General features: G+C 40.9%; 1 protein-coding gene across 3 annotated transcripts in view; it reads left to right on the top strand.

The window, feature by feature from the left end:
- The window catches only part of PDZRN4 (PDZ domain containing ring finger 4), a 410,747-nt gene that overhangs the window by 328,471 nt on the left and 68,271 nt on the right, over positions 1 to 14,005 (top strand). For all 3 annotated transcript variants that reach the window (XM_013006948.3, XM_045287353.1, XM_004711444.3), the window contains one exon: positions 13,445 to 13,701. In XM_013006948.3, coding sequence (XP_012862402.1) covers positions 13,445 to 13,701 — 257 coding nt within the window. The remainder of the gene's footprint in view (positions 1 to 13,444; positions 13,702 to 14,005) is intronic.

The raw sequence follows: 14,005 nt of genomic DNA, 5'->3' as shown, positions 1-14,005 counted from the left end.
TCAGGTGATAGTCACTAGATGAATTGTTTTGACAGTGATAAAGTTGGCGATAGCGATCTGTGTTTTTTGCTTTTAGCTTATAGGTTGTGTGTGTGTGTGTGTGTGTGTGTGTGTGTGTGTGTGTGTGTGTGTGAGTGAAAGCACACCCAAGAAAAAGACTTCCTGAACAGAATAGGAACATTTTTTCAAATGATATGCAAATACAAAACCAGACTCTGTAGGACGCTTGGCACCCATCAGTTCCTTTTAACTATTCTTTAGCTCTAAATTATTACATGACTCAATTTTAACTTATAATAAATAGTATTTTTGAAAATATTTTATTTTGACATAATTCAGACTTCAAAAAGTTACAAGGATAGTACAAAGAATTATCAAATACCATTCACCTGGATTCTCCAAATTTTAACATTGTCCATTTGTTTGCCTTACGTTGATGACATTAATGATGTCATAACATTTGACATCATTAGTAAGAGTCAAATTTGCATCATCTGCCTTTTAGGATGATCTCCTGAGGACACAACACCACTTCTGGCATTTTTCTGCCCAGAATGCTTAACCCGAATCTAATGAAGCAAAACTACTAGAAAAGCCCATGTTAAGTAATTTTCTATAAAATATCTGTATGCATCAGATACATTTAATACCTGTACTTTGCTATGTGGTCACACTAAATACTGTCTTTCATTTATGCAACATAAAAAAAATGTCATGCTAACTATAAGAAATTAGAGATTATATCTTACATGCCCTTCATTGATAGTAAAATGATAACATTAATTTGCAAAAGACCTGAATGAGTCCATCTGGACCCAGGTTGTGTGTACCCTCACTGACAGGACCCAGGAGAGAGCTCATGAGAACCACAGGACTGATTAACCGCCCAAACCAGAAACCTTGCCCCAGGAAACACGTATGATTCCTTACTAAGATAACAGCCCTACAGAAACCATTTAGTTTGTACACTCAGGGAGACACTGTCTATGGCATGCATCTCTCGTGTCTATTTGCTCTTTTAACAAGTACCCTAATGCCAAAAGGGGGGGCTGTGGGGGTGAGAGACATAAAGGACAGCGTTCACCATAATTTTGTTGCTGTTATTATTTAAATCGAAGGACTTTCATGTCTATGTCTATGTGTTAGGACCCTAGCAGAAAACCAAAGGCACACTCCACAAGTTGAATTGAAGAAAGTTCAATCAAGACACAATTTATGGAAAGGTGAACAGAATTGCGCGGCACTCTGGGACATAGCAATTGTAAGAGAAGTTTTACTACCCACAGACCAAAGGGGGGAATGTGAACATGTAAAACGGAGTACAAAAAGCCAGGCAAGCTGTGCTAAAGCTGTGATCAGAGGGATTTTAAAGGCAAATGCTGCCCACGTGCCATCACTCCAGGAGGAAGTGGGTGATGGAGGGTTAGGTAAACGTCCAAATCATCTTGCCATTGGCCAAACCAAACAAAAGTGAATTAAATGTACCCCAAATCTCTTTAGGTTCCTAGGACATCATTTCAATCAAGTTGAACATGTGTTTTTAATATATTTAATTCTAATAGATCCTTAGTTAGAACAATGTCATATTAGGTTGGTAAGAACAAATTCCGCAATGCCACAAGGTATATGTATTTATTGGAGGAAACACACAGACAAGGGGCCAGCAGCATACCAGGTCACGTCCTGGTCAGGCGATGGTCATGTGTGGGTCTGTTTCCATTGAAGGAGCTACCACTTTCTCTTATAAGAACATTGTCAATAAGAGAACCAACAGATCACTGAAGCTTTGTTTAGATTTTAAAATACCTCAATCACTGCCCTTGAGTCAATTCTGTCCCAGGAACCCTAAAAGCCTTCTGGGTTATGTGTTGGCTGCTAACTAGAAAGTCAGCAGTTCAAAACCCCAGCCAGTTCCATTGAGGAAAGATGAGGTTTTTAAACTCCAGGAATGATTTTTAGTCTCAGAAACCACATGGCCTGTTCTACTCTGTCTTACAGGGTTGCCAGGAGCCATTTTCCTGGATTAGATATGAGTTATGCTCATTATGTCACGTATTTTAAATACCAAATCCTCTTCCAAAAATACTGTTACAGTATATTTAAAAGCAAAATATTGCACTAAATGACTTTTGGTTTGATGCAATTGAACATTTCTTTATGCCTTTATATTCGGAAATTACATAATGATCACAGATATGCAAGTGATTGCATTGTTAAATGATAATGTTTCTTATATAAGGCAAAAACCATTTTAAGTCAATCAAGTGATTTGCTTCATGTCATTTTTCACAAGTCCTAGTCTTTGAGTTCTTTTAACTATAAATATTATTCTACAACATGCTATGCTCAACTTATGTAGCAGATGTCCCCATAGAAATAAGCATACACCAGGTTTAAAATAAATTATATATGAGCTTAAATGTCTTAAAATTGATTTAAGACTGTACATTAAAACTGTTTGGATGAATAAGATAGGGTTCATGTTATTGAAATTCCTATCATAACAAACATTTTAGCAGCAATCTAAATAATTGCTTCTTCATTCTGTAAAATGTTAATGGAACCTGATTTCGTAACATTTTCCTAATTATCCAATAGAGACTTTGATCAGTATTAATTTAGGCCCTTTAATCAAAATTAATTCCATAGTCATTTTTGAGCATGGGAGGTCTTGTGAACTAACTATGGGCAGTGGAATGTCCATCCAGAACGATATTGCTCAGTGATTTATACATATCCTCAATTTGAAATTGAACAAAAATTTTTGGTATTCTATACATTGAACAAGGAAGACCAAAAAATAATCAATGAATTTGATTATGATGCTGGTGAAGAATTTGAAAGTAGCATGGACTGCCGAAAGAACAAATTTGTTTGTATTGGAAACACAGCTAGAATGCTCTGTATAGGCAATGTTGTTGACATACTTTGAACATGTTGTCAGGAGATACCAGTCCCTGGAGAAGGACATCATGCTTAATTTGGTAATTAGATTTTATGTCAACTTGGTGCTGCCAATGTACAGGGTTGCTAAGAGTTGGCATCTACTAGATGGCAGTACGTTTGTTGTTGTTTGGGGTGTGTTTGTGTGTGTAGGAAGGAAGGAAGCAAGGGACTGAGGGAGCGAGGGAGGGATAGAGCCCAACCTTTCAATCATATAGTTGCTTGGTGTTGCCTGCATGGGAGTGCGGCCTTTTTATAAGAGAGACACTGGGAACTCCTCCTGCCTCTCTTGCCCTTTTCCTTTCCTGCTTGCTGGAAGACTGTTGGCCTCCAGGAGTTGCCCTATGTGGGCTGAAGAATTGGGGAGCTGTTGGCACCCTGCCATGTTTCCACCAATCCTGGCTCCCCACGACTGTGATCTTCCTTCTTCACCTTTCTGTGTCATCAGCCTGAAGCTACCTGCATTTGAAGAGGGCCCCAGATGACATGGGACCGATGGACTTGAGTTAGACCAGTCTGAGATAACTTCTTGATATGAAGTTCTTTTTTATACAGATATGAGTGTCATGGGTTTTGTTTCTCTAGACCACCCAGTCTGACGCGTTTATAAAGTGGAGCAGCAGCAATAAAGAGGAAGGGCCTCATCGCGGTGGATGGACACGGTAGCTGCAGCAACGGGCTGACACATAAGAATAATTGTGAGGATGGCAGGACTAGGTGGGGTGTCATTATGTTGCACATAGGATGGCTCTGAGGTAGAACAGATTCAGTGGCACGAAAAACAACAACATACCATGTATACTTGTGTATCAGCCGAATTTTTCAACGCATTTTTAATGCAGTTTTTGTGGTAAAATTAGGTGCTTCAGCTGATATTCGAGTCGGCTTATACTCGAGTATATACGGTACTTCTTTTAGGAAATGTGTTTGTATTTATTTTCCCTTGGGAGTTAGAGAACGGCATCTTGCTAGGTGCCATTGAGTCAGTTCCAACTCACAGCAATCCTGTGCGCAACACAGCAAAGCCCTGCTTGGTCCTGCGCCACTCTCTGCATCATCACTATGTTGGAGCGCACTGCGGTAGCCACTGTGTCAGTCCGTCTGGTTGAGGGGTTAAGAGTCAGTCTTCCTCTCTTTAGCTGACTTTATCAAGGGCGATGCAATGTCTGGTCTCTCCTAATAGCATGTTCAAAGTACACAAAACACAGTCTTACCATCTTTACTCCTAGGCTGTGTGCTTCTATGGTGCATTCTAACTAGACTTCTTCCAAGACAGATTTGATCATTCTTCTGGAAGTTCATGGTATAGTCAATATTTTTTTGCCAAGGATTCTTCAACATGTTCAAAGAGATTTTTTTGCATCACGTAATATACTGTTTGATTTTTTTTTGACTGCTCCTTCCATGAATGTTGATTGTGGAACCAAGTGTAATGAAATCTTTGACACCTTCCATCTTTTCTCCATTCATCATAACATTGTCTGTTGGTCAGGATTTAAGAATTTTTTTTCTCTGTTGAAGTGTAATTCATACTGAAGTTTACAGTCTTTGATTTTCATCAATAAGTTCTTCTAGTTGTGTTATTTGTTTTTCTGTTGGTCAGTAAATGAAACCCAGGGGCATTGAACCTATAGGGAAAGCCAATAGAACACGGATTTGGGGGCGGGTGGGGGAAATAAAAGGGAGATGATGTCAAGGAGTCCAGGAAGGAAAAGCATGTTTGGAGACTGATTATGGGAGCAATTGTACAATTCTGTTTGGCATGATTGAACTATAGAATGATATAACATATGTATTAATTCCCAAGTACAGCAAATTAAAAGGAAAAAAATAAACTCATAGAGCCAGAAAAGGGTTTGGGGCTCACACCAAATCCTTGCTCCATCTTAAGAACAATTAGATCTTACATCATGGCCCTGCTCACCCTCAGGAAGGGAACACAGAAGATACGGGTGATACAACAAAATGTGACCAAGAATCTAAATGGTGCCCAGCTATCAGATAAAATAGTGTCTGGGATCTTTAAAGGCTTGTCTTCAAACAAGCAGCCATCTAAGAGAGATGTCAACTAAGTCCACATGGAATAAGAACACCACCATCAGTCATCAAAGGATTGGAATCCATATACCCTGAAGTTGAAGGAGGGAATAGTATCAGAGCCTAAATTGTGAGAATCCAGTGTGCAGAAGGCGATGGATGACAGTGGGAGCCCAGGGTTCATTGGTGAACTACATTGGGAACAAGCCTCCAGAGACTCCCCCTATCTAAAATTGAGGAGTGGGAAGAAAGTGGTCACTAAACAGAGTGCTTCAGAGAGAGGAGTTTAGAAGATCAAAGGCATTAATCTGACCTGAACAGTTAAAACTTTATCAGTAGATTCCCCCTCTGATGCAGGCTGGATCTAATCTGGTTTCCAAAATTTTCTGTATTTTTGGCTTGTATTGTTTTTTGTTCATGCATAGAGTGTATCTCAGAGGTGTTATGTCAATGTAGATCACCCTCTTGAAGCTGTGTTACATGCTTTTCCACTTGTTGGTTTATGAAACCTAGGATTGATGAACCTAGAGGGGCAGTGAGCACAACAAGGGGGAGAGGTACCATGGTTTGGGAGGCGGGGGCGTGTAACAGGGAGACGATGTCAAGGAGTCCATGTAGAAAAAGAATAGTTGGAAACAGATTGTGGTAGAAATGTATGATTCTGTCTGATGTGATTGAAATATGGAATGATGGGTTTTATGTATTAAATCCAAATTTTTTTAAAAGGGGGGCGTCCAGCCTTCTTGCTCGCTTTCAGCAAGCAAGGCTGTGTCATCTGCATATCGCAGATTGCTGCTGAGTCTTCCTCTATTCCCGATGCTGCATTCTTCGTAGACCTAGTTTCCGGAATTGTTTGCTCAACACACAGATTGACTCAGTATGCTGAAAAGATTCAACTCTGATGCACACCTTTTCTGATTTTCAACCATGCAATATTTCCTAGCTCTGTTTCAATGACTGGCACTTGTTCTATGTACAGATTCGGCATGAGAACCACTGATGCTTCTGAAATTCCCATTATTTTGCAGTGTTAGCCATAATTTCTTAGGATCCACACAGCTGAGTGCTTTTGCATATTCAATAAACCACAGGTAAAGTCTTTCTCTTGTCTTCTGCTCCCAGTCAAGATCCTTTCGACTTCAGCAATGGCATCTCTTGTTCTATGTCGTCTTCTGAATCGGGCTGGAATTTCCAGCAATTCCTTCTCAAGGTGAAAGGCATAGGTTCTTCTTTTCCACAAGATGCATGGGGGTTTGGCACCCTCGTTATTCCCAAACAGATGATTCTAGAAATGGCAATGCATCAAAATAACTTCGTTTTTCATGCACTTGTTTGCACTTTAAAAAGAAAAAAAAAACCTGGTTGTTTTTCTGATATTCGAGAGCATTTCCCAGGTGACTGGACTTAGAGAAATAATCACAGAGGAACAGCCCATATCTAAGCTGAGTCTAATACTCATGCTGGAGACGTCATTGATGTTGGCCCAATTTTTTCAGTTTATCCAAAGAGGTAGATTGTTCATTAAACAGAAGGGTCATCAGACACTATCCTGAATCTGGTATCCTGAAGAAAAGCTGTATGCTTTCCTTAACATTCACAAATTGCTAATGGATTAATTATTGCAGCTGACACAATAAATGTATTCACATGTCTTTTTCATTGATTCCTTAAATGTTACTCTATTTATCCTATCCACATAAGATTGTGCTCTTTATATAATAGAAAATAAACACTTTTTAGAGATAAGATGTGGATACGTTTATTATGGTGGTCATTTCTAATTTTTATAATATTTTATTGTAAATTAGGTGGAGGGAGTTACATTTAAAATCAGCAACTTTGTATTCAATGGTTTACACCACCAATCATCCCTACAACAGTTTACCCTTCCCCACTCCTCGATGTCTTTTCTCCCTCTTGTGGACCACCTACCTCCCACTTCACCCAAGTGAACACCCACCAGTTGTCTAGTCTATTGCTTTATCTTCTCTCTCTTACCCTCCCTACCCCACTTTGGCAAATTTCAGTCTGTTCCTTTGGTATGAAATATCTTTTTTTTTTATCTTGGACTATATTGAACTTAATTGTTAACTGTGAAGACCCCCATACTTCTCAGAACATGGTTTCACATGATCAACTATTCTGTTAGTCCTCGTCATCTCTTTACTTGCCAGTGAATCTGAAAATACGCCCTGTAAATGCTTCAAATTTAGACTGATTAGAACCACTCTCCAGCTGTAGCCAATCCCAAATTTAGTGTATGTGAGGATGGCACCCTGTCTCTATTTGTCTGACAGCTTCTGCCACTGGCACCATTCTTTCCACTTTTATACCATTGCCCATTCTGATAACCTCTCTTTGAAAATTTGCACTGTTTTTTCCTTTCTCTCAAATCAGGTGGCTAAATCATCATGTTAGAATCCAGTCATCCCACCCTGCTAGTCTTTGATCAAGTATCAATCACAGGAGTCTTTTCAGTGATACTCAAGTTGCTCAGTAGCAATAGAACCAAGTCAAAATACCAGATGGAGAAGGATGTGCCAGGCCTCTTCTGTATAAGTCTACAACCTTGGAAATCCTCAGAGGCAGTTCTACTCTGTCCTTTGGGATCACTGTGAGTCATCACTCAATGGCAATGGGTACATTAATAAGGGCAATGGCAGGGAGATATTGGGGTAAGGAGCTCTAGAGGTGCCATTGAGTGAGTGTTGGTTTGCTAATCGCAATGCCTGTGGTTCTAACTCAGTACCCACTTTGGGGGAGAAAGATGAGGCTTTCTATTTCCATAAAGATGTACAGCATCCAAAATCCTATGTGGGTCACTTAGAGTCATAATGGACTTAGTGCCGGTGGGACTGTTGTTCTAGAGTCTCTAACCGCTTTAAAAAAGATACATGTTGCTGTTAATTCATTTGTTATCTAGCCACATCTTTTCCACAGGATTAAAACTTTACATTCCTCCTAACATTATTTTTCTCCCTCATTCTTAACCGATGATAACTGAACAAAGCAACTGCCAGAAAATCCCAATTAAGCTATTCTTTTTTTTCTGTTGTGAAAGGCATAATTTATAAAATGGTGACCTTTTGGTAGACTAACAGTATGTTGATGAACTTCAAGTGGAAGGGGAAAAAAAAGTGTTCTGTATCATCAGTGCTTACATTTTCTAAGAGAGCACGTGGGGCGGTAGAGCCTTTAAAGGTCATAGACTTCTTTACTTTGAGAGATATTAAATAGCTTATGGAAACAGAGGTCAGCTGCAGAGCTCGGAGAAAAGAGCATTCCCAAATGGGGAAGTAACGTATTTGAAATTTCATTGACTGTCCTTTTTGTAGATTGTATTTGATTGCCTTCAGAGCAAAGAATGAAATTTGCATATAAATGTCACTATTGTAAATGAATGAATGTATAGGTCTTAAGATCAATAGTTATTGATCTTGCTATATGAATGTTAATATTCTCTGCATATACCAAGCATTCCAATAAGAGCTTATGGTTTCATAGCCTAAAATATTCTTCAATAAGTTTTGAGTTTCTGCTGAAATATCCTGGACTTTGTAAAAAAACATAATCTAACTGGGTTTATAGGAAAGCAGGATAAATACCAATTACCAATAGGAAACACACTTTGAAACATTATTCTTGCTTTAAAAACTGCTGAAACAAATAAGCAAACACCAAGACTGGAATAACTTGCAGGCAGTATAACCAACCCCCTTTAGGAGGAAAGGGAACAATGACATTTGTCTGCCCACTAGTTTTTAACATATCATTTGTGTCGAACAAACAAACCCACATGCCATGAAGTTAATTCTGACAGCAGCCCAATAGGACAGAGCAGAAGTGTTCCCTGGGTTTACAAGGGTACATATACAGCTTACAGAAGTGAGCTGCTTCATCTCCCTCGTATGGAGTGGCTGGTGTGTTCAAACAACCAACCATTTGATTAGCAGCCCAATGTAACTCACGGGGCTCCTTCAAAATCCATGCCTTAGTAAAAGGTAATGTATTACTAGAAAAATAAATCTGTCTACAAATTATTTTTTCCCTTTACTATTGGGAGATCTACTGCTTGGATTTTCTTCAAAATGAGCACTGCCTTCTTCCATTCTTCCAGTGTTAGGAGTTCCTCTGGATTCAGTGCTGATGGGAAACAGTAGTAACACAGTAACCTGCGTTCCCAGTAGGTATGAGATAGTGATAATAGATCCTGACTGAGCATTGTTTACAAGGAACCCTGATGATGCTCTAAGGGGCTAACCACAAGGCCAACAATGGCCGAGAGTCAGAATCAACTTGATGAAAGTGGGTTTGGTTTCAGTTGGAAGCGTTGTTTTCGGAGAAGGCAGAACACTGGAGCAGGACACTGGTCCATCACAGAACCGAAGGGAGACCTATAGGCAATCTTCCTGACCACAGAGCTGCTCACCTACCAGTCTTCTGATCCTTGATCATCACTGGAATTTATAAAGGTAGACACAGTATGCAATGGCTGCTATTCATCTTGATTGAAGCTGTAGTTCCTTAGGCCAGAATGCTTCTTATCCCATGCTAATTGCACTTTATAAGGAAACAGTGGTCACCCTGTGATCAGTAGAGTACCTGTGATCCAGTAGGACTCCAGGGGATAAATGGCTATTATGTCCAGGAAATAGTATGGCTAGAAGGTCCCATATCAGCATACTCCCAGATGCCCAAGTCATCAGCATTCCAATGTTGTTCATGGAAATCCAATGGTCGTTTGCTAGTTCAGTCCATGGAGAAAGGAATCAGGACACAAACATACAAATGACTGTGTGCACCCAGGTAGATGCCCACTGGAATCTCCAACTGAGCCATCTTACTGCTGATCTGAGAATTGTATTGGGACATATTTTGCTGATGAGGAAACGTAATTGCTCATTTTTTGAAGGTTCATTAACTCTTTCAGGGTCCATTAACTAAATTAGCTCCTCCGGGTCATGTGACGCTTTCTACCTTACATTGTGTCATTTACCCCCTCAAAAGCTCCACACTTACTCTGAGCACACACAGATTCTTTGCCTGCTCAGGGAGAGAGAATGTGCTCATTTGAATGTCAGCAAATGGCTATTTGGCTGCAACTCAGTGACTCCCTTTGCTTCCCTGTAAACCACCCAAGGATCTCTCAGGATTTGCTGGTACATAGCAGTCATCAGAGCCCCACCAACCAGTGGGTGGCTTAGTTCTTTGTCTAGAAATAGTATGATTTCCGGGGTGTTGGGCACAGTATTCTGCCCCCAAACATTTCTTCCTATTTTCATAATTCAACATTTTCTGATTCGCTTAAAAGGGGGGTCATGAAAGAGGAAAGAATAAAGCAATAGAGAAAAGAACTAGGAGGCAAAGGACATTTATATAACTCTAAATACAGGCATGTACACATGTAAATATATTTATATATGATGATGGGGAAATAGATCTATGTGCATATATTTATAGGTTTAGTATTAAGGCAGTAGATGGACATTGAGACTCCACTCAAGTACTTCCTCAATGCAAGAACACTTTGTTCTATTAAATTGGCATTCCAGGATGCATACCTTCCCAACATAATTGCTGAAGACAAAGCAGGTGCATAAGCAAATATAGTAAAGAAAGCTGATGGTGCCCAGCTATCAAAATCTATAACTCTTGGGTCTTAAAGGCTTGAAGGCAAACAAGCAGCCATCTAATTCAGAAGCAACAAAACCCACATGGAAGGAGCACACCAGCTTGTGTGACCATGAGGTGTTGAAGGGATCAGGTATCAGGCATAAAAGAACATAAAATGATATCATTGTGAATGAGGGGGGAAGTGTGGAGTGGAGACCCAAAGCCCTTCTGTAGGCAACTGGATATTCCCTTATAGAAGGGTTGCAGGGAGGAGATGAGCCAGTCAGGGTGCAGTGTAGCACCGATGAAACATACAACTTTCCTCTTGTTCTTAAATGCTTCCTCCCCATCACCATCATGATCCCAATTCTACATTAAAACTCTGGCTACACCAGAAGATGTACACTGGTACAGATAGGAACCAGAAACACAGGGAATCCAAGACAGATGATCCCTTCAGGACCTACGGTAGTGAGAGTGGCGATACCAGAGGGTAGAGGGAAGGTGTAGAAAGGGGGAACCGATTACAAGGAGTTACATATAACTCCCTACCTGGAGGATGGACAACAGAAAAGTGGGTGAAGGGAGACATTGGACAGTGTAAGATATGACAAAATAATAATTATAAATTATCAAGGGTTCATAAGGGAGAGGGGGAGGGGAGGGAGGAGAAAAATGAGGAACTGATACCAAGGGCTTAAGTAGAAAGCAAATGTTTTGAGAATATGTGGGCAACAAATGTACAAATGTACTTAACACACAATGGATGGATTGTGATAAGAGTTGTATGAGCCCCCAATAAAATGATTTTTTAAGGGGGGGGGCTCATGAAGCTATTTTAGGATTCTAGAGCCCCTCTGTTAAAACATAACCTCCACTACGAGGAAGAGTGAAAGCCTTAGTGCTCAGGACCCACTTTAGAGGAGTAACGACTACTATCTGAGAAAAGTCTATCTTGCTTTTTGGGGGGGAAAAATGCTTTGCGTGCCACCAAGACTGGCCGTCAATAAGCAAGTGCAGGAGCCCCATGAAAAGAATGAATGTTTCCGTCACTGACACCCATGATTCTGCCCCTGCTGGGAAGCAGTCGCCAGGGCTGGTTTGGGGATTCATAAATGTATGTACATGGGAACAGGTGAAGACTTTAAAGGGCACAGTGGACACACTCAGGGGTAGTAGAGCAGTGCTTTCCAAACTCTCGTGGGCACACAAGCCAGCTTGGACCTTGTTACAATACCAGTTCTCATTCAGCAGATCTGGAGTAGGACCATGGAGCCTATATTTCTAGTAAGCGCTCATGCTGATGCTGACGGTCTTCAAGTCACATTGTGAGTAGCAGGGATGTAACATGCAATGAGCAATATCATAGTCTTGGAGGAAAAAGATGATACATGTTAAAAAAAAAAGACACTATCATAAAATTTTATATTCAGACTAGAAAGACTTTAATTAAATGTTGAAAATCTCACCAGGAGATTTATAATGTTTTTAATGTTCCACACAAACATCAGCTTTTATGACCCTGACAGGTGAAGCACTAGATGGTGCCTGGTTACCAATACCAACTAATATGGAAGGCATCACATTAGAAAGTCCGAGAGACAATGGGAGAAAAATGTGGAGCAAAACTCAAATTCATAAAATGGCTGAGTTTACTTGTGGAAACCCCAGGACTCTGTCCCTTCATCACCCTTCAAGTTGGGACCTAAACTCACCCCCATGTATCCATGATCAGTCAAAAACATCAACAAGTCTTTAAGGGAAACAAAAACAGGGAGGTGGGCACTCCTGAAAGTCATCAACCGTGTGAGATCAAAAGGGTGCATTTTCCCAAGGACAGGGCTCAGAAGGATTCGGAAAGGAGGAGGAATGCAAACAGGAACCACAGAGAGGAAATAGGAGATGTGATAGTACACCGTGGAGACGGCCATCCATGGCGTGAAATAAAATATATGTAAATTAGTGGATGAAAACGGATTTATTTTATAAGCCTTCACCCAATTCCCTTTCAAATTAATCAATCAAATGAGGTAGCATCTAGGTAGGAAAAAAAGAAAAATAGGACCTACTCAACATTTCTCCGTATCTGAAGATTTTGGTAAATATCTCCCAACACTGATAGGTTCTTTAAAAATCTGGCTAGACCAGAGGATGTACACTGGTACAGATAGGAACTGGAAACACAGGGAATCCAGGACGGATGGTCCCTTCAGGACCAGTGGTGTGAGTGGTGATACTGGGAGGGTGGAGGGAGGGTGGGGTGGAAAGGGGGTTCCGATTACATGGATCTGTGTGTGACCTCCTCCCTGGGGGATGGACAACAGAAAAGTGGGTGAAGGGAGATGTCGAACTGGGCAAGATATGACAAAATAAAAATTTATAAATTATCAAGGGTTCATGACGGAGGGGGGAGCGGGGAAGGAGGGGAAATAATGAGGAGCTGATGCCAGGGGCTTGGGTGGAGAGCAAATGTTTTGAGAATGATGAGGGCAATGAATGTACAAATGTGCTTTACACAATGGATTGTGATAAGAGTTGTATGAGCCCCTAACAAAATGATTTAAAGAAAAAAAAAGCAGATTAAGCAAAAAAAAAAAAAAATTCAGATGGTGTGTCACTAGTTCATCACCCCCAGTACTTCATAAAGATACAAGGACTAATTGTCTTCCTAGTCTCCTGCATATCCTCAGGTTGGTAAAGAGGTCGATAAATGTCAGTGTCTGATTAAATATTCCTTTACAGAATTCATATCAGAGAGAGTTTAAGCTTCTCTCCCCATCTTGTGCTAATCTATCGTGGCAGCCTCTCTGTTCTTTGCTCTGAACTGAGCAAGGTCCTTTTATCTTGGTAGGTCAATGGGAAGGATCTTTCGATGGCCACTCACGAAGAGGCAGTGGAGGCGTTCCGAAACGCCAAAGAGCCCATCGTGGTTCAAGTGCTGAGGCGATCACCGCTCAGTAAACTGCCCTACGGCCCAGCCCCGGAGGTGCAGCTCCTCAACGCCAGCACTCAGACCGACATCACCTTTGAACACATCATGGCCCTGGCCAAGCTCAGGCCTCCCACCCCGCCGGTGCCCGATGTCTGCCCGTTCCTGCTCTCAGACAGGTACTGTTGTGTCATTTCTCCAGAAACCCTGTTTGTTTTCATTAGTCATTGCAAGCAGGTGTTTGGAAGCATGAGTCACACTAGCAAGTGGGCAAGGATAGAGCCAGGCCCCCAGTTCTGTGTGAAAAATGCCTCAGCCATGTCTACATCCAATTAGTTCTCAGCTGTCTGAGAAGTACACTCTCCCTGGCCCACGTGGGGGCTTCGCCTCAGCCATCATCCTTGTTGAGGGGTGCATTGAGAAATTTGGGTTCTGATGAGCTCATCTTTACCTATCCAGTCATCGGAAACCTCATGCTACTGG

This window comes from Echinops telfairi, unplaced genomic scaffold, assembly GCF_000313985.2.
Source record: "Echinops telfairi isolate 266 unplaced genomic scaffold, ASM31398v2 ScPeMD7_12;HRSCAF=54, whole genome shotgun sequence".
NCBI lineage: Eukaryota > Metazoa > Chordata > Mammalia > Afrosoricida > Tenrecidae > Echinops > Echinops telfairi.
This window is presented reverse-complemented; position numbering and strand designations above follow the sequence as displayed.